Genomic DNA, 23,650 nt, shown 5'->3' with positions numbered 1-23,650 from the left:
ATAGTGAAAAATATTAATTTTATTCACAATTTCCATGTGACAAATGGCAACATCATGCATTGAGTTACATTATAATTATTATAAAATACAAATTTAACGTTATACAGGGTTGTCCACGACAAACTGGCCAGCCTCATATCACATGGTCCGAAACAAAACTTTCTCCTAAACGCTAAGTTAATGTGCTCTAGAAACAAAAACATGAGCAGATACGGGGGAGGCGTGACGTGACCAGATGGGGAAAGTAGTGGAATGCGCGATTATAGATGACATAATTGATTGATTGATATGATTTATTTTACGTCGCTTCTTGAGCCACTTTCGGCTAATTTGCGATGGGGATGAATGATGATATGATGAAATTGATGAATGGACATTCGCAAACATCCATACCCACGCCATTATTCGAACCCAGGACCCCTGGCGTCGTAGCGCGATGTGCTAACCACTCCGCCACCGGGGGCCGGCTTCTTTTGTGCCCAACCCTATACATTTCGGATTAAAGGTTGTGTCCACGTCACTGTCGTCGAAATCAAGATCCAATTCGCTACCACTGGTGATTTCTAGTATAATGCTTTGTGTCAATGTCCTCACACTCCCGCCGTCATCCACAAAGCGTATACGAGTGGCTGCTGAGAAGTATTGAGTTTACCCAGAAGAAAATGAGCTAGGAGGCTCAAATTTGCAGGGTGTACTCGTCAATTCTTCTATATGTAATGCTGCAAAAATAGACTTTCTATGATTTTAACTTCCCTTTGTTTTTCATGTCTAATGTGAAAATAGTAGCACCTCCAGAAAAGCTATCCAAATACGTCATTCTGTTGCATCACAATTCCTCGCCACACACTGCAGGTGAAACAATGGCGACACAGACCTCTTTAGGATTCCAATTGTTGCTCCATCCACCCTATTCGCTGACCTGGCTCCATATAACTATTATCTGTTCCCCCATCTGAAAGAACACCTAAAGGGACAACGATTTGTAACATGATGACGCCCTTGGAGAGCTTTTCTGGAGGTGCTGCCATTTTCACTTTGGACCTGATAAACAAAGGGAAGTTAAAATCTTGAAAGTCGATTTTTGCACCATTACATATACAAGAATTGACCAGTACACCCTGCAAATTTCAGCCTCCTAGCTCAATTTATTCTGGATAAGGCTCAGTACTTATCAGCTTCCCCTCGTATTGTAACACTTTGCTCTATTGTCCTGGACCACACCTCACACACAGCTAGATAAAACTCCAATGTTCAACAAACTCTCACAACTACAAATCACACGATGACACCACATTCGATGCTCACAGGAAGCAGTACAAATGTGCTACAATACTTTACTTACTGTGGTTACAGCTGCTACTTCTTGCTTCTTGCATCATGTTGCCAATTGGCAACAAATATATTGGAACCGTAAAAGGCCCTGACTGCATAATGTTGCCATTTGGAAACAATGTTATTATCGTAACAATAGCAACTAAATGAATTGTTGCTACATATCCAGTCACATAAAGTGAACTTGAAACCTTCAAATTATTTTGTGTATTTGTTGCGAAAGAAAAAAATGTCATTTTATTGTACATAAAAATTAGTAAATAATACATAAAATGACCACGACCTTGACTAATGCGGTCATAGTACATTATACATTAATGAGCCTTGAAGTTTAAGTCATGATATCTAGTGCTTCAAACGGCAAACTCATATTTCAGAGAATAAAATGAAGCCACAGAACTGCCATCTAGCGATTAGTTGACATAACTACGATGCAGTAAATTTGATGTAGCCAAATGGCAACGCCATGCGCTGTAGGGTTAAGTTGCAGAAGTGAACAGAATTTTCTATATGGTCAGTAGGAATCTTTTCGTAACCGTCTAAAGGTATGTAGGGGGCGTCATTCTTCACAATGTTTTGATATTCACAAAATTTGTGTATTTTTTTAAAAACAAAAATCAAATCCTGAAGACACTTGTGGTTAATTACTAAAACGCTCTGGCCTGTGTTGATTTTACATTTGTGGTGGGGTTTATTGGCTTTGACCTCAAATAATTTTAGCTGGGGCCAACGTTGGCGGTTGCATAGTGTACACTAGACATATGTAAATAGATTGAAAAGAATTTTCGTATACTAACAGTACAACATAAAAGGTGCGCTATAAAGTACGATCTCTGGAGAAATGTGTTTTTTATTTCTTCTTTTGGCCCACTGCAGTATTAATTGTTATCAAGAGTCAGTGAGTTTGGATGCGTAACCATGTAGAAAATATCCACTTCAGGGGTACATATGATAGTGAGATTTTCTGAAAGTGTATTCTTCTGGGTGTTGCTAATTCTTGAACTAAAATGCTATACTGACCACAAATGAAAAGTACAGTTGAAAACAGGATAAGTCGAATTTTATCGATTTGCTGTTGTCAATGGCATTAAAATGTTTCGCCAGTGTAGTTTTGTAACACGAAAAACTCGGCAAGTTCTGAGAAATGTGAAAGTTTTCATAGAGAAAATAGTGAGTCTTGATAGTTCCAATAAAGCAGGAAAATGTGACTTATCCCCCCCCCCCCATAGTTCTTCAAATGTTTAGGAGTGTGCCCAACAGATGATGGCTCGAAGAGTGTGGAAACCGATGTTTCACACAATTATCCCCTATGTGAAGTTGAATTTTACTATAATTTAGAATGACACATTTACTTCAACATGAAAACTGAAAGTACATAGTTACGAGAAGAAAATTGTGTTTGAAATCATAAACATATGCAATTAATTGTACATTGAATCATATCATGAACTAGTTGTTCTGTTGACAGTACACTAAATGCCACAATGCAATATGTATCATACGTATCCATTATTTAGACGGCCTCTGTGGCAGAGTGGTAGTGTGCTACGACGCCAGGGGTCCCGGATTCGAATCCGGTTAACGTATGGGTGTTTGTGAGTTTCCATTCACCAATTTCATCGACTCATCCCCATCTTAGCGATTAACAAAAAGTAGCAGGAAGGTGAAGTAAAATAAAGCAAATTCACCTATCAATCATTCATAGGTTTTTATTATATTTTAAGACTTTGAATTAAGATTGTAAATATTAATCAGAGATAGTCGTATTCCACAAGGAGTGAGATAATAATTTTACTGATTATACACTATGTCATGAACGTCAATAAGGTACCCCGAAATTCATTTTCTTGTCAGTACATATCATGTTCACTCCTTATTTAAAAAAAATAAACGTATTATTGATAAGCAGGGCAACTGCAGACAAATAATATTTGTTTGGTGATAAATGACATGATTGTAGAAGTATATTGCAAACATAGTGACATATTAAATCCTTGTGCTTCAGGTATGAATATGGAAGAGAATTGCAGCGAAGGAGCTACCACAGCAAGGCTTGGATGGCCAGACTACTGTGTTTTCGTGTTCATGCTTGTATTCTCTTCGGCAGTCGGACTCTTCTACGGGGTTTACAGGAAGAAGGACAACAGCACATCTGAGTATTTTCTGAGTAGCAGACAAATGTCCTCTTTCCCAGCAGCAATGTCACTGCTCAATAGGTAGGTAAGCTACAAATACAAATCATAAATACATAATTTTCTTTGGTTGATGTATGTGGCATTGGTACAATACACATATTTTTATGTTCTTATTTTGAATTTAATTTTTAGGTTGGTTGGTTGATTTTGTGTTTTAAGTCCACTTGATGCAGAGTAAGACTAATCGGGACTGGACCTACAGTTTAAAGTGGGATCCGAACCACTATGTGACTCCACCGTGAATCGAACCCGGGACCCCTTCATTACAAGGCGACGACGCAACCACTGCACCACGGGAAAGGCCTTAACAATTTGAATGTATCGTGTATTGTGATCAACTGAAAGCAAAATAATAGTCAGTAAACTTCACTGATACCAGACATTGAATCAATAAACAAAATAGTCACTTCGTCATCAAAATACTATTCTGGAATAGCCAACCATTTCATTCATGAAGAATAACGCTCTGTATTATTGCAGTGTTTATTATCATATCTTCATTCTGAAAGGGAAATCTTTTGTACGTACCAGTCGTGTCTATCCTTCTACCTGGGTCAACTCTCTATTTCTCAGAAATTTGCACAGAGATAAATACAAGTTTTTATTGACTAAATGAAATAATACCCCGTAGAGTCGTCACATAGTGGTTAGGATCCCACTTTAAACTGTAGGTCCAGCCCCGATTGCCTTTCTGTACATAAAGTGGACTTAACAGAGAAGCTAAAAAAAAAGTAATTGATTTTGTGTATTATTTAAATTGGGTTTTCTCTTGTATTCAGATATCCTTGACGACTCTAATATGAGAACTGGAGCCAACTTTGTTGAAGGCGACAGTATTTTAAAGCTGATCAAATTTCATTCACTAGGACTGACATTTGGGTAACAGAAGATAGATATGTCTACAATATACGTGTGTATGTGTGACTAAACTTGAAAATGTGTGTGTGTTTATACACACACATTTTCCAGTCTTATGCTAACTGCCATGAAGGAATCTTCCAAAGAAACTTGATTATTGAAAAGAAGGTTGAACGCTAGTCAAGACAGAGTAAACATTTTGAATTAATAGTAAATGCTTCGAAGTAGTCATTATGATAAATCCGAATTGAATGCAGGTCATATTCATCCTACGAGAGTAAATTGTGAGCAGGTTCCCTAACAAGAGTAGGATTAACAGCAGTTAATGTCTCGTGATGTGACACAACTGTTGTCAAGGTTTGGGTAACCAATGCAGAAATTTCAAATGCGGAGGTAGAATACTTTTTAGAATCTGTTCTTAATTTATAAAATGTTCAAAACTTACTTGACTTTTCGAAACCAAATACAGAAACCGATGAAGATTTGACCAATTTTTTTCAGGAAAAAAACTTAAGCAAGTTTCGGAAGATATTCATGCTGAAAATGTCTACAACAGTGTCGAGGCGAACATTGCATAGGATTTAGGAGCTAAACTTTTTTTTTTTTTTTTTACTCTACTCGATTTTGGTGATAAAGCTATATTGTGAGGCTTCTAATACTTCTCCGTAATAGTGGTTTCATAAATATTTCCAGTTTCATATTGCAAGAGTATATATGCTTACCAATATTATGTATATCGAACATATTCTTCTCTTTTTTCCAGTGCTTTATCTGCAGTTACTCTTTTGGCTCTCCCGTCAGAAATGTACATCTACGGCACTCAGTATGCAGTAACAATATTCTTAGTGATACCTGTGGCAATTGTTACATCTTACTTGTACGTTCCTGTGTTGAGACAACTTGAGCTAACTTCATCATACAAGGTAAGTTTCATAATTATTTATTTTCACTGCTTAAATAGTAGTATATATATAGCTATATAATTAAGATAGAGTAAGTTGTAACATCGTATATTGAAATGTTTTTCCTGAGCCACAATGATGTAATTTTAATGTTTTTCTCTTCAGTGCCCGAGATAATTCAGATAAAATTATGCACTAGTTATTACTGATTCTAAACTATGCTACGCAATCTAATTTGTTACGCTATTAGTTTTCGCAATGACTTAATTTCAGTTATCACTCTTTCTTTCAATTTGATATGAAAAACAATCAATGGGTACCTTATGTGTGGGGGAGAGGAGATGTAAGGTGAACCGAAGCATGGCGTTGAACATATTATCCACAATACATTAAGATCGAGAATGTGTGGGGCCTACATTCCCATCCCATATGTGCCTTCATGGCACAGTGTATTACAAAGGAAGAGTTTTGACGAGGTTATTTGCTTCTATCTGGGCGAGCTTGAAACATGCCACTTCGCCGCAGACTTGAGAAATTTACTTTCCATTGAATTTCACGTAAGCTACGTTCAATCAATCGGCCTACAGAAATCTTGCCAACAGGAAAGAGATAAGATCCCAACCTTACACTGCAAAAAGTTTTCCCAATGGAAAGTAAGCTGGCCTTCGCTTCGATCACTAGCGGTGGTGAAAGGCAGGACTGTCGCAGGTGAGTGAACACTTTAAATAGTCCAGATGTAAGAAAATCAATCTCTGTATATTTGCGTTAAATATTTTATGAACAACGACACGCAAAATATTTTCTTTTTAATTTTTTAAAACAAGTAATACGTATTAGGTAATGTTTAACTTTTGGAAGTTATATAATTTAATGTTTAGTTCATTTTGGTACCAAATCGGTAACACTTGGTAACAACAACTTTTTGTATGGTTTCTACAAAAAAAATTGTGAGTGAAATAATAATGAAAGCTGGCATGTACTGTGGAATTCATGAGTATTTCCGGGCAAATTGTACATGACTATTTTCATTAATTTTTCTCTTACATCCGATGTGTTTTTAAGAGATGGATTTTTATATATGCCGGTGCAGAAGTTGTCAACAGTTTGTTTTGAGTTTTCTTTTAATTCTTGAAGCTTGGGTCAAATAAAGTGCACGAACATGGTGATCAACAATTTGCACGGTAATAGCCTTCTCATGGATCTCACTGTACATATTTGGTTTGGCTGGCTTTGATTGCGTAGCAATGCTTTCGTTTCTCTCTACACATTCAACACTGATATTGTCTGCAAATTGTATGCTAAATTAACAAAAAAAAAAGTTATATTGCTGAACATGTCTGCCTTTAATGTTTGTGGTACTATTACGGAAACTGGAAAAACATACTGTGTATCAGCAAAATAGTAGCCTATCAACCTCATGGCCAAGCGTTATCTAAGTCGTATATGTTTTGCATTTGCATGTTAACCCAAGTACTTCTTAAATACATTAATGTTTATGCACAGGCAGACAAGATTGCCACGGTTGTGCAGAGGAGGAGCTCACGAAAACGACACTACGCAAACTTATACAACTGATGTATAATACTTGACTTTGCCATTGCTATCACCTGATATCGTTATATATTCCCTTAGAAATCAGGTTATAAAGACAAGTACAAACCTGAAATATTAAAAAATATTTTCCTTGATTTTATCAGTAATATAGCATAAAAATATTATAATATAGGTTTTTATGTGAAAGTTCATATAATTTATTATTACATTTTCAAAGTTAGGTTTTAAAAAATGACATGTAAAACAAAATGTAGATAAAACTGTGTTTGCTGAAAAATCTCGACACTTGAAATTAATGACATTTTAGCACACCTTACAGCATGAAAATGTCATTTGCAAATTTTAATGTTGAGTTCTGAAGTTGTGAAATGGTTAAATTTTACTATTATGATTTCAACATGCAGTCGTTATCCTAATAATTGATTACAAGCTTGTGCCCCAGTGTCAATTTCACAAAACATTAAATACATCAGAACTTTGAAACCAAATACTTATTATTATAATTATATGTTTCCAGATTCATGGAAATTCTCAATACATGCGATCCTGCTTATTTATTTCAAACTATGAATGTTGAAGACACTAAATTAATATTAATTTGGTAAATAGACCGACATACTGTCTTGAGCTCAGTCCACAACATGTTTCCAATCACACTCCTAATTAATAGATCTTGCGCAAAATAGACTTATATTGTATTTCTTTATCCAGTGCTACAGGTGTTCATAACACACTGGCTTCTTTCTGGCCGAGTATGTATAATTCTTTCTTCACTTGCTGACCATCTTCTCCTCTACAAATATCTTCCAAGTTAAATCTTAATCTCAATCTTGACCCCGCTTGGATTATAGCCTACAACTCTCTCACAGAGAAAAATAACTTCTTCGATCAAACAGTATTGTCGCCCAGCAGCGTATGGCCCAAGTTGTAGAACCACCATGAACATAGCTTCTAATCTCTAGCGCTGCAAGACTTCAGAGAGATCTACTTCACAACATACTACATCCAAGTACACACACACTCACATTAGCAAAATTCCCCCTACCCACATATGTGTGTGTGTTCATATATGATAATTGTATTTGTCATCCATCACAAACAATCATGAGACCTCTCCTCATACTTACATAGAATTTTTTTCAAAATATTATCAATAGTCAAATATCTTAATACATGAGAATTATCATAGAACTCTCTTCCTATTTGGAGGTCAGGAATTATTAAATGTACTTTAATTTATTAGGTATTCTCGTGAACAATGCATTTTCTGCAGAAATTGATATGTAACATTTTTGAGGAACTTTGGGGTGTAAACATACTTCAAATATTTATTTCAAGAGAAAACTGAGCCACCTTATCAATGTCTTTTGACCACTTAGAAAATGGACATCCTTCATTTAAGAAAAATCTAGTGATCAGTAATTACTTTAACGATTAATGCATGTTACTAAAAAAGAAAGATGTGTGTTTAGGTTGAGAATGTAGTGAAAAATGTCCACAAAATAAATACATTCGGTACAGACACCAACGCCAATGCTTTCTTCACGACTTTGTTGCACGTATCGGGATTACAGACTCTTTTGTCATGTTTTGACATAGTAATGAACATGTTATGATCTAAGTCGACTTGGCCGGATTTGTGAACTGATTTGTTTTATTTAAATTCTCTGTAATTTCTTAGACTCTTCTTGTAATCATGCACTTAAGGAGCAAGAACATTTTACGGATGTATTTCAAAGTGCAGATACAATTTCTCTTTACACTAATCAAATGTTACGATCAAAATCTGTTTTCATTTGAGTACTTAAGCTAGGGAGTAAAATGTACGTACTTGCAATAGTATGTAAAGTAACAACGTGAACACATAATAACAAACTTGTGCTTGTATATCTGTCTCATTAATCTACAATGTTCTGCACTGCTCATAACAATCCTTTGAACTTAAATGGGAATAGGAAGTAATAATAACACAAAGAAAAGCAATAAGATTTTCATGAGTTTTATTATGTTCATAGTCTCCTAGCATTCTGCTTTGTGGTATACAGAGAACTAATAATAATATTAGGTGGATTACTTGTATTATTTAAATATTAAATATTATTTGTTTAAGGAGGAAAATAATTATGCGTATTATTTGTTGTTTCAGTATTTCAAACTTAGATTCAACAACTACATTTGTCAGTTAGCTTCAGGGATGTTCATAATACAATACGTAAGTCCATCTAAGTTTACTATTAATACAGAAACAATCGTTCAAATAATTCGTATAGAAATAACTTCATATAAATTTAAACATATTTCATCATACGGGTTTTTTATGTAACCTTAAAATAAGATTAACATGATTGCAGGAATGCAACATGCAACGAAAGATTACATAATAAACTCTGAAATATTAATTAGTTTCTTAATGTTATTTAATTACTACTTTCACGTTTGCATTTACCGTACTACGTCTTCACTTAGTTATTCTATATTTCCAGATATTTGCACTAAAACAACATTTTCAATTTTGTCAACAGTTTCACATATATGTAATGAATAAGGTATGATGCTTCTTTATGTTAAACTTTATAAATTTTCGCATAATTTAAATCAGACACCAGAATTTTTTAAAAATGCTGCAGCAGCCTACAAAATTGTATGTTTTTGATATTCAATTTCTGTGTATTAGTGTAGAGTTTGCAAGATATTCATAACTAGCTATCAATAATTCAGTTTGGTTTTAATTGTTACTTAGCCATCGAAGTATTAAAACTTGACAGATTAATGTGTTCACAGAGACATCTGGAGAGATAAATCGAAGTACTTACGATGTATCAATCCATTACTAGTTTTCAACTTTACAAAGAACTTACTCCTGGAGAGTACTTAGTTTCCGAGATATTGACGTGTCTTATTAGACCCAAACAAGTTTTCACTGAATACCAGTTAGCAGTGGCGTCGATTGGGTTCCAAAACTGGAGGAGAGGCAAGTTGCCAAAATTGGGGGAGGACAGTTTATTTCTCCTTAGTAGATAAGGTTTAGCATAGTGGAGGGACACTAAGCGCCGCCACTGACAGTCAAGTTAAGTTCGCGTTCACTGCTAACATTGCTCTTCAGGGAATGCTAATTGGAGACAAGTTGTATGGTTAATTACACGTTGAGGCGGACTGATCCCTTCCCCGGATTTTTTTCTTTCAGAATATAACGCTTCGAATACTAAACTATTATTTTACTACTAGATATCGTAGCAACATATTTCAGCGCGTTAGCTATATCCTATATAAGCAGTTAACGAGGTAAATAAATCAATGACAAAGCTTCCTTTTATCCCCTTTAGATTCTATACTCACCAATATCGGCCTATATGGCTGGGTTATCTTTGAATCAAGGTAAGTAATGTTAACTTTGTTGTGATATTAGTTTAATGTATCAACAGTACACCATCATATTGTTTAACATTGATCGCATAATCAAAGGGGCTTAACAACACGAAGTACATTTTCCAAGGTTTCTTTCGTCAATGTTAAGATCTGTCATGTAGAAGCAACCTAATGGATTTACTCCAAATGAATACCAGATCTGCCTTCCAAAATATCCTTACTACTAACTAACTAACTATTTAGCCTTCTTAAACCCGAAGGCTCATGGCCGCAGCAACACAGGCCTTCCATCTGTCCCTATCTTGAGCAAGATCTATATACTCTTTTCCATCCTTACCGATTTCCTTTAGGTCCATCTTAACGTTGTCCCTCCATCTTCGTGTTGGCCTTCCTACAGATCTCTTACAGGTCTCTTACCATCCGGTTTCCTCTTTAATATAATTTTCATTTGTTAATATTACTCCTAAGTATTTGAATTTGGAAACTGGTTCAAACGAGTTGTTATCAATAATTAGATTTTGATTATTACCTAACACTTGGTTTCGGCCTGTAAGCATATATTTAGTTTTCTCTTTGTTAACTTCCAAACCTATCTCTTTAGCAGTTTTGAAAAATATTTTAGCATTATTCTTAATTGTATTTACAACATCCCCTAATAAGTCTACATCATCTGCATATGCTAACAACTGAGTCATACCATTTAATTTTAGTCCTTCGTTAGTTTCTTTTACCTTCCTAACAGCATATTCTAAGGCAAAATTAAAGAGCAATGGAGATAATGCATCTCATTGTTTTAACCCATCATGAATTGTAAATTTGTCAGACACATTAATACCCACACGAATTTTACTTTCTGTTTCACTGGTGCATACTTTTATCATACTAACAAGCTTCTTAGGTATTCCAAACTCGACTAATATATTATATAATTTATCTCTTTTGACCGAATTATATCCTTTTTTGAAATCAATGAATAGCTGATGGACATTTTGATTATATTTCCACTTTTTTCAAGTGTCTGATGTGAAAAATTTGATCTGTAGTTGAAGTGTTACGTTTAAATCCACATTGATAATCACCTATAATTTCATTAGCATATGGGGTTAGTCTTGCTAAAAGAATGTTAGATATTATTTTATATGTTGTTGAGAGTAGAGAAATTCCACGGTAATTATTGCAGTTCATTTTATCACCTTTCTTAAACACAGAACAATTATGGATTCTTTCCACTGTTGAGGGATTTCTTCTTTATTCCATAAATATCCTTACTAGAGTACAACAAAACCTTAAAATCCAGAAATACTTCATGTCTTGTGTTCAAAACATTTGGGGTTCCTATTTTCTGCAAACTTCCACTATGTTTCAATATGTTTACAAATAAACTCAAGCGTTACAACTAACATACTATTTCTGCGAATTTCGTTAATGTAATTAAAGCATAAATTTGAATTTGTCGATTTGAAATGACCAAAAAATAGGAAAGATTGCATATCTCCAACTATTCTGAAATAAGCTATTTTGCGTCGATGAAATACTAGTCCAGTCATTCGATATATATCTTCATAGAAATTCAGATAATATGCCCATGGTATTTGTGATTTGTCTTCTCCCACCATTTCAACAATTTGCTCCTTTGCATTTACTAATTTAGAAGGATTAATATTAAAATGCGTTTTGCTTCTTAATCTTTGTGTATGCAATCTAGACCAATATTGGATACTTTTGAAGATGTGTCCCTCGCCCCTTAAATGTACATAGTTTATTTGATTTATTTACATAAAATATTACGATGAAAATTAATTTATATTAAGGTAAATAATATATTTCAGTTAAATAATATTACAACAGAAAATCGAAATAAAGATAAAAGTTATCTCGAAAAGTAAGAGTGTAAAATGCTGAACTAGGTGTAAACCTGATATTTAGACATATTATTCCAAAGTATTAAGTTTTCACCTGAGTGGCTACTCTGGCTAAATTTTGGGATTAGAATTGTAACTTATGTTTCTAAGTTTGTAAAAATTAAACATAATATGGTAATGACTGCATTCCAGTATATTAATGGTTTGAAATGTACAAAAATATCAGTCAAACTGCACTATCTGATACATGAAAATCGATAAACAGATACGACTATTTAATGATTTAATAGAATACAAGGAATATTATGTCCATCCTATTGTAACTGTTCCTGTTATGTGGTTGAGTTGGTAAAGCTTTTGAAGGTGTCGGGTTCGAGTCCAGATTCGGGCAGCGACCGGTGTTCTCCGTCAGCATCCTTCTAAAAATTATATTTCGCCATCGTCGCCAAAAAGGGGAAGAAAAGCAAGGCTGAAATAAAAATTCATAGAAAATACAAATATTATTATTGCATGTACGCCGTGCTAAATAATCATTTGTATGTCAAAGACCTGGGTGCCTAGTGAAAAACCCCTGACCACACCATTGTCTTGATGTTTCCTAGCAACCATGTGTTTCAACATGAGTACTGTTTAATCTCTGGGTTAATGCGTGTCTTTCTTATAATTAAGCTAACGGGAAGAAGAAATATATTACTACATGTTATTCAAGGAAGTTTTCTTGAAGGAATATTTATGACATCGAAGAGGTATTGGGAAGTGGGGGCAATATGACCACCTTAAGGAAAAATTGCTAATAATTAAGAAATTGAAATAAAAATAAGTTTCATATTGCAAAATGAACACCAGTTTTTGCACTGTATCTGGTAGTAAACATGAGTCAAAATCTCTTTCTGTAATGGAACAAAACATGCACAAACAAAAGTCTGCCAAACCCATATAACCCACTGATGGGTGTAATAAGAGCACACTGGTGGGGAATATGGGCAGTTATGTTTAATGGATACATTTAATGACATATGCACCTAAAAATTAATCACAGGTTAGCACTGAATGAATGCATATCATAAACAATGGCATGTCCCATCCAAAATTCTCTCACTTAGAAATTTAGTGTAGAGAAATCTTATTACCGTTATTAAATAATATTATTTTCTTAAGAAAAAGTATTTTCAAGGCGACGAAAGGCTACATATACGGTGTATATTTATTATTGCTTTCAAAAAAAAATCACTCTACTTGGTCTTAGATGTACAAATAATGAGCTATTAATAAGATAAACTAATTTACATTCTGTGTTTCTGTGGCTGTTATTCTAATACAATGGGGGATGAAGCACGTTTGATTTATTTGGAACTCTTTAGAACCAATGGAATATTGATTGATTTGGTGTTTTGAGTCCTTTTTATGCACAGTAAGGCTAATCGGGACTGGACCTACAGTTTAAAGTGGAATCCGAACCACTATGTGAACCAATGGAACAACTAGCTTCACTGATCAGTTCTAGAAGGAATTCGAAAACTCAGGAACACTGTGTAACATGCTTGAACTTTCTGAATATCATTCACAGAAAGGTGCGGTAATAGTTAGAATTTCCTGGAACGTCGCAATCACGTTGTAAAGTTCTTGGCATTATTTACAACAACACTTTGTACAAATTAGAACGACCTGTCCTCTTTCCATTTCCTACTTTCTCTATCATTCTTTAGTCTTTCTCTTCGTCAGCGTTCAAAGAGAAAATTTCTTTCTCGTCGTATATTTTAAAAGAAGTTATAAGAATTTAGTGAAGAAAAGTCAATCATATTCAATTGATATTTAATAAATATGACCAGACCATTCGTGTTTGCCGCCAGAATTTCATTACTCGTGGCATTGGTTACATGTATCCCTTTTCAGGGGCCGGCTCCATGGTGGAGTGGTTATCACATCGCGCTACGACGCCAGAGTTCCCGGGTTCGAATCCAAGCCCGGGCATGCATGTTTGTGAGTGTCCATTCATCAATTTCATCATGCCATCACTCATCTCCATCTTTGCAAATTGGCCAAAAGTGGCATAAAGAAGCGAAGTAAAATAAAGCTAATCAATCAATCAACCATTTTCAGGGATTCGATTTCAACCTCTTCCATCATACAGTTTTCTGTTACCTCTCTGAATACAGAATAATGAAAACATAATACCATACGTTTTACTGCATATTATATTTTCCAGTTGCTGGATGGGACATAAACCTTTCCGTTGGTAGCTTAATCGCTGTCTGCGTGGTTTACACAACACTTGTAAGTATTATCTTCTTTCTATGTTGCATACAAAAAGAGCAATGATTTGCAAGAATTTCACTGCATATGCAATTCTAACTCCCCTTTCAATATCTTGGAAGTTTTCTTTTTAATAATAGTTACGCTAACCTATTTGATGGCTGTTCGAACAATATCTGTAATATATAAATACACATTAGTTTGTTTTCAAGCAATTGGACGTATTCCAGATGTGTTAAATTAGCATCATTTGGCCTGAAAACCAAAGATCTAGACCAACACAAGGCTACATAAGGTATTTTTAATATTCTAATCAACAACATTTCCTTCTGTGCTTAAACAATTCAGAACTCACGAATGAAATTTAATTATGTAGGTTGCATTTAGTATCCTAATTACTTTCATACATTACTTTAAACCTTGTTTCAAAAGTCGCGGAATCCGAAATTTGAAAATATTTATCACGAAAACTGTAAGAGATATTTACACTGAGTTTGCTGCATTATAAAGCCTCATCCATGGAGATATTTTTCAATGCTTAACATTATCAATTTATTCCATACAGAAAATTAAGTAAATTAATGACTGGCGGAAGGCAGCGTTAAAATGTTTCCATAAATGCACTTTTGAATGAGAAAACTAAGTAAGAAATTATCGGAGAGTCATAATTAGACGTCTGATGACTGCTGCCATGTCAATCTCCCATTTGCAACCAATAATGATCATGTGCAGCATTTGATGCATTTATGACTGGCAATTTTACGGGTCGAGTGAAAAAGTGCCATTTTTGGGACATATCTCCGTAGCTGGCTACACCAGCAGGTCAAAATTTTGTCACCAGACGCACGCAATAGGTGCCTAAGTATTGCTCATACATTTGTGTGAAAAATCAATATCCTAATTTTGCACCGAAATTTGACTTTTAAGTGTAAATTAACACGCACCTGGCAACCCTGCCATCCAATATAGCTGACGAGAGCTTGTTACGAAGTGGTAAGTGTGTCATAAATGCGGCTACTACACGTCTACTTCTTTATTATGATAACAATTTGGACATTAAGTGTTCCGATTAAATCACTATAGGCTATCACTGGGTTAATAAATTTGTTATCATTTATCCAAATAAAAGCAATTACAATATTTTATAAACATTGTTAACTTTGCTGAAAGCATCTGAGAATTGATCTTCAACAGTAAATACCAACTCTTAACAATATGTGGAATCATTTATCATTGTTGTTTAATATTATTGATTGTTATCAAGTCGGAAAACAGAAACACTCTGACAACAATAGTAAACGTCGCCACCGCTGCGACGCCAGGGGTTCCGGGTTCAAATCCTGGCCTGGACATGGATATTTGTGAGTGTCCATTCATCAATTTCATTATATCATCACTCATCCCCATATTTGCAAATTAACCAAAAAGTGGAACAAGAAGCGAAGTAAAATCAATCAATGAACAATAGTAAACGCAAGTTCTTTTTCAATGGAGCGATACCTCGTGGAACGCATGAGGATTTACAGCGGACCATGTTCTGCTGTTTTGGCTGTTAACATAAACATTCAAATGGAACCAAGCTTCATCAGTGAATACAACGCAATCAAGAATTTTGATGTCCTCTTTTTCGACGAGAGATGGAAATCATCTACAGTACTTTTCAAGCGTTTATCCTTATGAAGGTTTCGCAGTTCTTGTAGGGTAGTTTTCTTCACATCCCTACGATCATTGGAAAGTGAAAATACAGCTTGGGACGCAAGTTTCCTCAGGTTCTTGGTTGGAGATTGTTAAGAACGTGAACGCACATCCTCCACTGCGGTAGGGGTTAAAACGATTGGCGATCACTTTGTGTTTTGTCACATGCACTTCCGGTTTCTCGAAATCGATGCACTAGTCGTAAAACAGTTGTTTTGTGAGGTATAGAAGAAGGAGGGTATTTTCTTGGAGAACCTCTTGCACATGTGTGTAAGAATGAGTGGTAAAATACTCTTCAACAATGCACACACACATACACACACACACACACACACATTGCTCCAATGAATTCGCAATCCATGCTGAATCAACCGGACACTGTGGCGGTGAAGCGTAAGCGAAGAAAATCCAGGGTAACCAGGGGCAGCCTAGGATTCTCTCAAAAGTCCAATTTCGGTACAAAATCACGATTTATGATTTTCCACGTAAATTAATTAGGCACCTATTGCGTGCGTCTGGTGACAAAATTTCGACCTGCTAGTGTTGCCAGCTACGGAGATATATGTCCCAAAAATGGCACTTTTTCACTCGACCCGTAAAATTGCCAGTCATAAATCTATCAAATGCTGCACATGATCATTGTTGGTTGCAAATGAGAGATTGACATGGCACCAGTCATCAGACGTCTAATTATGACTCTCCGATAATTTCTTACATAGTTTTCTCACTCAAAAGTGCATTTCTGGAAAAAATTTAACGCTGCCTTCCGCCAGTAATTAATTTACTTAATTTTCTGTATGGAATAAATTTATAATGTTAAGCATTGAAAATATCTCCATAGATGATGAGGCTTTATAATGCAGCAAACTCAGTGTAAATATCTCTTACAGTTTTCGTGATATAAATTTCCAAAGTTTGGGTTGCGCGAATTTTGAAACACCCTGTATAAACCCTCAACGGAGGTCATAACTAGAGATTCAGCTGTCATGAACTTTTATACCTTTTCAGTTTTATAAAGAAAGGTGAAATAAACCGAAAAAAAGTGGTCAGTAATATAGCTATAATTTCAAATTATGAAATAATGTATTCAAAATCATTTTTTTTCCACGGGCAACGTAGAAGCTGCATTGGTCTAGTTGGTAGGAGATCTGAAAGACACGTACGTGGTTCTATTCCCGGCGTGGGTGATAAAATGTCCTTTTTTCGACCATGTCTCTGCATAAAGCGGCTGTGAAGTTCACCCGGGCTCAAATAAATGAATTTCTGGGGATAAAGTAAGGAATAAAAGCGACCTGAGCGTGATGCTGATTGCATCACCTCAAAACATCCCCGAGATTGATATTGTTTGTGTTCCTACCTCATGGCCCTTACCTTACTTTTACCTATACTTTATATGACTCAGATAATAATCCAGGTGCATAAATATATCCGAGCTACTTGAGAAATGCACAATGGAATAGTATGGAAGTAGTTTTTGGTGAATATTGTGTTATGTGTGTACGTTTATCGTGTAATTTGCAAACTGATGTCTAGAATTTTTTTAATTAATTCAAGACAGGTGGAATTATTGTACCAAAAGGTCCACAACCATTGACCACGCCAGACTACGTAACTGACGTCACCATTGATGTGTGCAAGAATGTTGCAGATTCCTGTGTGTTTAGCACATGTAAGAATGAATGCTCTCACTGATGCATGAATGCAATGAGCAATTTAACACATCATTCGTACTCCTTCCCTTCCTCCAAGAAAACGCAAAGCTCTTTCAGACATACGAACATGATCGTCACATCTGAATACTCGAATAGGTTAAATTCTTACATATGAATGTATTAAATTCACATACTTTGTTTTGCATTTCCCTCTTATTATTTTAACTTGATCATCTTTACAAAATATTTCAGACTATATCTTATTAATAAGGATGTATCTCTGCGTGAAGATATCTGCAAATCTATCCAAGAATTCCAAGTTGCAGCAAATACTGCACATGTTGATGTTGTCAGCACCACGCCCCTATCCGCTTTAACCCCCAGAGCTTCCTCCAGGTATCAATTTTATATACGCTGGGTGGGCGCCGGAGCCGCTTGAACAGGTGGAAAAACTCGCGGTTCTCCCCCGTCGAGGATCGAACCCGTGTCTCTCGCATGGTAGTCAGACGTCCTAACGACAGAGCTACCTCGGCTACATTATATGTAGTCATGTACATTTCCTAACTTGGAGTAAAAAAAAGGCTATGTATGATATTTTATGAGTTATTTTGCAATCGTGACTTAAATAATGTAGCTATATTTCAAATTATTATTTCTTTTAAAACGTTATTCACAAAATAGAAGATATTTTACTCAGGACATTTTTTAAAAAAAATGTGTCTTTAGTAAATTCATGTCCTTTTCCAAATCCTTTAAAAAATATACACAAATTTGCTCAGTCATTATTTCACAATAATATTATTATTATTACATATTAAGTTGGTCAGATCATCAACCAGACAATGCCTAACAAAGTTCAGATGCATATTCTTTGAAAGTGAGTCGACTAGAATTTAGAAGCAATGTAACACATAACGAGGAAAATGTAAATTACTACCCGAATATATTAAAATGAATGTGAAAAGAAAGGGATTGATCAAAATGGTAACACCAAGGTATACTTGGAATTAATAGGCAAATAGCCAATAATTACACTGCAACTAGCAATTGTAGCTTTCCAGGCGACTTGAATCGAACAAATGTAATCGGGTTATCAGCCAGGTTGCATCAACGAATTTAACCTAGTTGCTAACTCGAGAACACTTGTTCGAATTACACTGTAGTCAATTCAAATTTTATTTGTATATTCTAACGGATTTTTAAAATATAATATTACAAAGTAATAGTGTTGCAGTTAACAATTTTGCTTCGGAAGGGGGTCCCGGGTTCGATACCCGGTGGAGGCACATAGCGGTTTGGATCCCACTTTAAACTGTAAGTCCAGTCCCGATTAGCCTTACTCTGCATAAAGTGGACTTCATACACCAACTCAATCAATCAATCAATGTTTGGGAAGGAGCTATACTTGTTCGTGGTGGTTGTCCAAGTGACGACATTCGCTTGTTTCATACTGGCCATGCAAGTAGCTTAGGAAACATGGAAGATCTTTTAAACCACCAGGCTCCACAGTGTTTTGGTGTCAAATTAAATTTTCGGAAATGCGTTGGCTGAGGGGACACAATTTTAATACCACAAAAATATACACAATACGTTTACTTTAGCAATTATTTCGCTCTGTGATTTTATAAATCACCTTTAATATATCTGGTGTAATTATTATTTTAATATATGTTTCATTTGTGTATGACTACAAATATATTTGTGGTAAAAATAAGATTTACTTTCTATTTAGTAGCTTATTTTGACATTAATAGGTCAATAATTTACTGTTTTGGAGCAAATCAGTAAATTTTACTTAAGAAATGTCGAGCACATTTTGGTTAGCAGTCAATTAAAGCTGACACTCAATGAATGCAAAAATTTAATCGCTCACACGAAGAAGGTTGTATTCCAACAAAAAACCAAATGCCACAGGAACAGCTCCCTCTTCCACGTTTTTGCCCAAACAGAAAATTCCACGGTGCAGAAATAAATTTCCATTTGTTCATAAAATGTTTGTTAGAATGTTTGAATTAGTCAATAGTTTCGCGATTACGTAAGTCTATTAAACTATTGATATCTAGACAACAGCGAAAGAAAACTACACGAAAATTTACGTCAATGCTCTAGAAGGAATTCTATGCGTACGTAATTTTTCATATTTTGAAATATCCAAGAGGTTTTTCGAATGGAGAGGAAAATTTGAAAAAAAAAATGCCCATTCGAATGCCAAAGATCCAGCTGAGCCTTATGTACAGCCGTACCCTTTGACCGAGTGATTAGCACATCGCGCTGCGAAGCCAAGGGTCCCGGGTTCGACTCACGCTCGGGCTTGGTTGTTTGTGAATGTCCATTCATCACTTGCATCATTTCATCACTCATCCCCATCTTCGCAAATTAGCCAAGAGACACAAAACGCGAAGTAAAATAAACTAAATCCATCAATCAATCAATTATGTACAGATAGGCTAATCTGGACAGGGACTACAGTTTAAAGTAGGATCCAAGCCACAGTGCAATGCAGAGGCGCAACCACGAATTTTTGTCTGGGGGGGCAAGTACCAGGATAAACGTACCAATAATAATAATAATAATAATAATAATAATAATAATAATAATAATAATAATAATAATTTTAATAATAATAATGCTAATAATAATGTTATTATTATAACATTATTATTGTTATTGTTATTATTAATTTGCTATATTTTACTTCGCTTTTGTGCCACTTTTGGCTAATTTGCGAAGATGGGGATGAGTGATGAAATTAATGAATGGAGACACTCACAAACATCCATGCACAAACCAGCATTCGAACAGGGGACCAACATTATTATTATTATTAGTAGTAGTGGTGGTAGTAGTAGTAGTATCAAATACGTTATTACCCTCGTAAATTATGCACAAGGGGGTAGAAGTTGGCGCTAAAGCATTTGTGTTCCAACAAACGAATTGAATTATTTTTTCAACACGTTCAATTTCACATTAATAATGGAAAACAAGCACACAAACTATTTTTGAAAGACAGAAAGTTCCAATTCCAAATTCCACGGTTCTTTCCAAATTCCAAAGAATATTCTTTTTTACATTAACATGTATAACTTTCATGCACAATATATGTTTCACACATATGCAACATGGAGCGAAGTGGACCCTAAATTGTGTACGTATTCAAAGTTTCCTTAATGCATATTATATACAACATATATTATTTAAATACATTACACAACGAATTCATCCATTTTACAATAAACCAACAGCAAAAATTACATAAATTGTCTCTCAGTGCACGCTCCCTTTCCTCATTCATGCATTTAAAACAAAACCAATTAGGAGAAGTGTTATTTCTCTGTTCCTTAATTTACATAGCATTACAGAGAACAATACTGAATTGCGAGCGAAGCGAGCAACCAAAGTTTTGGGTCTAATTATTTTCAGGCTGAAATCAATGTTGATTTAATAGGGCGCAAATAATTTCACGGGACGCCAATGCATTCTCTCTTTTACAACTTGTGTACCTCGCCGATGGTGTAATGGTAACTTCGTCACCTTGTGATCAAGGGGTCCCGAGTTCGATACCCGGTGGAGGCGCTTGACACAGTGGTTTGGATCCCACTTTAAATTGTAGTTACAATCCCGATTAGCTTTTGTGTGCGTAAATCAATCAATCAATTTTACAACTCATTTTCATTTAAATCGTTCGGTGCCCATGGGCGACTCCCACTGACCCCTAGCTACGGTTCTGAACTTGATAACACTAAGAAAAGCATGGAGTGCGAGCGAAGCGAGCAAGAAAATTTTACGGACATTATAATTATTTACATAAAAATTGAAGTTGTGGCCGGTAATTGCTCCCTGCAAGTACACTTGGCAGTCAATTTTTGCCCCACCTTGCCTCCCTATAACTCATTTCCGTCCAAGGTTGGGGGGCGGCGGGTAATGCCCCTCTGCCCCACTGGTGCAATGTTTCTCCACCGGGTATCGAAACTGAGACCCTTGATTACAAGGCGACTACGTTACCAGTACTGCATCGGAAGGCCCTGTTCATAAAACGTGTCGCGACTATATTTTAGAAGTGAAAAACAATTTTTCTCCGCTTTCAAATCTCATTCATCTCCGTCATCAAATTGTTGGTTACAAGGTTGTTTGTGGGACAGATTGAATTGTACACTCACCTCACTTAGTACTCAGGCAGTTTGTTTTTTTATACACCATAGAAGATACAATTTACCTACACGTGTATCAATATGCGCTGTATAAAACACACCTGATTACTAACTTCGTTCTCCGAACAATATCATTTTCATGTACGTTCTATGAAATGTGTGAAAGTTTGCATCTTTTCTTTCAGGGAGGAATCAAAACCGTCATATGGACAGACACGGTGCAAGGCTGTCTCATATATTTCTGCCAAATAGCGCTTCTAGTAGGAGGACTGGTGGAGGTTGGTGGTTTCAGCACAGTGTGGCAGCGCAACGAAAACTCCGGCAGGATAGAATTTTTCAAGTAAAGGGTTTTCACGTTCTTAAATTTATTAGGCTACATAATGCACTGAACGAGATTTTCAGATTTTTAGGCGTGTGTTCTCGTTCAGCCTATTGACTTCTTGGGCCTCCCCGATGGTGCAGTGGTAGTGTCGTCGCCTTGTTTTCAAGGGGTCCCGGGTTCGATACCCGGTGGAGGCTCATACTGGTTCGGATCCCACTTTAAACTGTGAGTCCAATCCCGATTAGCCTTACTGTGCATAAAGTGGACTTAAAACACCAACTCAACTGAACTCAACAACCAACTATTGGCTTCTTAGCACAAGATAGTTGATGTGATTTGTGACCCGGCGATCCTTCCCTAATCTACTTGAAACAAATTTATGTTTCATACGTGGGCTGTACTTTTTAAAGTGGCAACACTGTCGGGAAGAGTATATAACATGTGAGTATGCATGTGCTTAAGCACTGAGTATTGTCAGTTTGGGGGCCCATGTCGATGTATGGAGTGTAAAAAGTGCTCGGTGCAGCGAGTGCTGTTGTGTATGTACGAGCTTGAAATGAACGCCATTTTATGTCCTGCCCTAAAACATGTTTACAAAGGTAGAACAGCGATTGTGGATGAAACTCCAGGTGGCCTGTTGCAATAATGCATGAGAATGCCATAAAGACTTGCATGAAGCCTGTTTGCAACAATGCCTATCCATGTCAAATGGTTGCATAATGGGTAGGTGCATATCTTGAGGAGGTTGTGATGTGTCAGTGACAAAACTCTCAGTATGACGAAAATTGCATCATGCTGGGTTCCCGATATTGTTACTACTGTGCAACCATCAGATGCGGCTAGGTATTGTTGTTACAGACTTCATGCAAGTCTTGATGGCATTCTCATGCATTTTTGCCGCGGCCCACCTGGATTTTGATCCACAATTGCTGTTCTTCCTATGAACATGTTTTAGGGCATTACACGAAATGGTGTACATTTCAACCTCGTACATAAATTATAACACTCGCTGCACCGACCACTTTTGGCACTCCACACATCGACACAGGCCCAACTGACAATGCTCAATGCTTTATAGCACATGCACGGTGTTATCATTTCTTCCTGACAGTGTTGCCACTTTTAAATTTATAGTGCTCAAGTAATGTAAATTGCAGAAATTGTCTTTATACGTCTGACTATTTACCAGATAGTGACAGTTGTCATGGTCAAACGTACAGTGGGATCCATGAATATTACCGTGCAAATTGTCCATGACTATGTTCATTAATTTTTCTCTTACATGCGGTGGATTTTTATGTATGCTGGTGCAGAACTTGTAAACAGCATGTTTTGACTTTTCTTTTAATTCTTGAAGCTCTAATTGTGTCAAATAAAGTGCACGAACATGGTGATGGATAATTTGCACGATAATATTCCTGGATCCCACTGTACCCAACAGTCCTATCAGAGTATTATTTTCAGAATGTGTTAATTATTACTATTAGATTTTACTTAATATAAAACCTAGT

At 35.8% G+C, this 23,650-nt stretch overlaps 1 protein-coding gene across 1 annotated transcript; it reads left to right on the top strand.

Moving 5' to 3' along the window:
• Window positions 1-3,345: 3,345 nt before the first annotated feature.
• On the top strand, window positions 3,346-22,161 carry LOC145985489 (sodium-dependent multivitamin transporter-like). The gene is made up of 5 exons (XM_083119560.1): window positions 3,346-3,548; window positions 5,149-5,308; window positions 10,165-10,216; window positions 14,276-14,343; window positions 22,003-22,161. Exons 1-5 carry the CDS (start codon window positions 3,346-3,348, stop codon window positions 22,159-22,161), a joined length of 642 nt encoding a protein of 213 aa, XP_082975686.1.
• Window positions 22,162-23,650: the final 1,489 nt, after the last annotated feature.

Source organism: Lepisma saccharinum, chromosome 3 (assembly GCF_977018435.1).
Source record: "Lepisma saccharinum chromosome 3, izLepSacc3.1, whole genome shotgun sequence".
Lineage (NCBI taxonomy): Eukaryota > Metazoa > Arthropoda > Insecta > Zygentoma > Lepismatidae > Lepisma > Lepisma saccharinum.
This window is presented reverse-complemented; position numbering and strand designations above follow the sequence as displayed.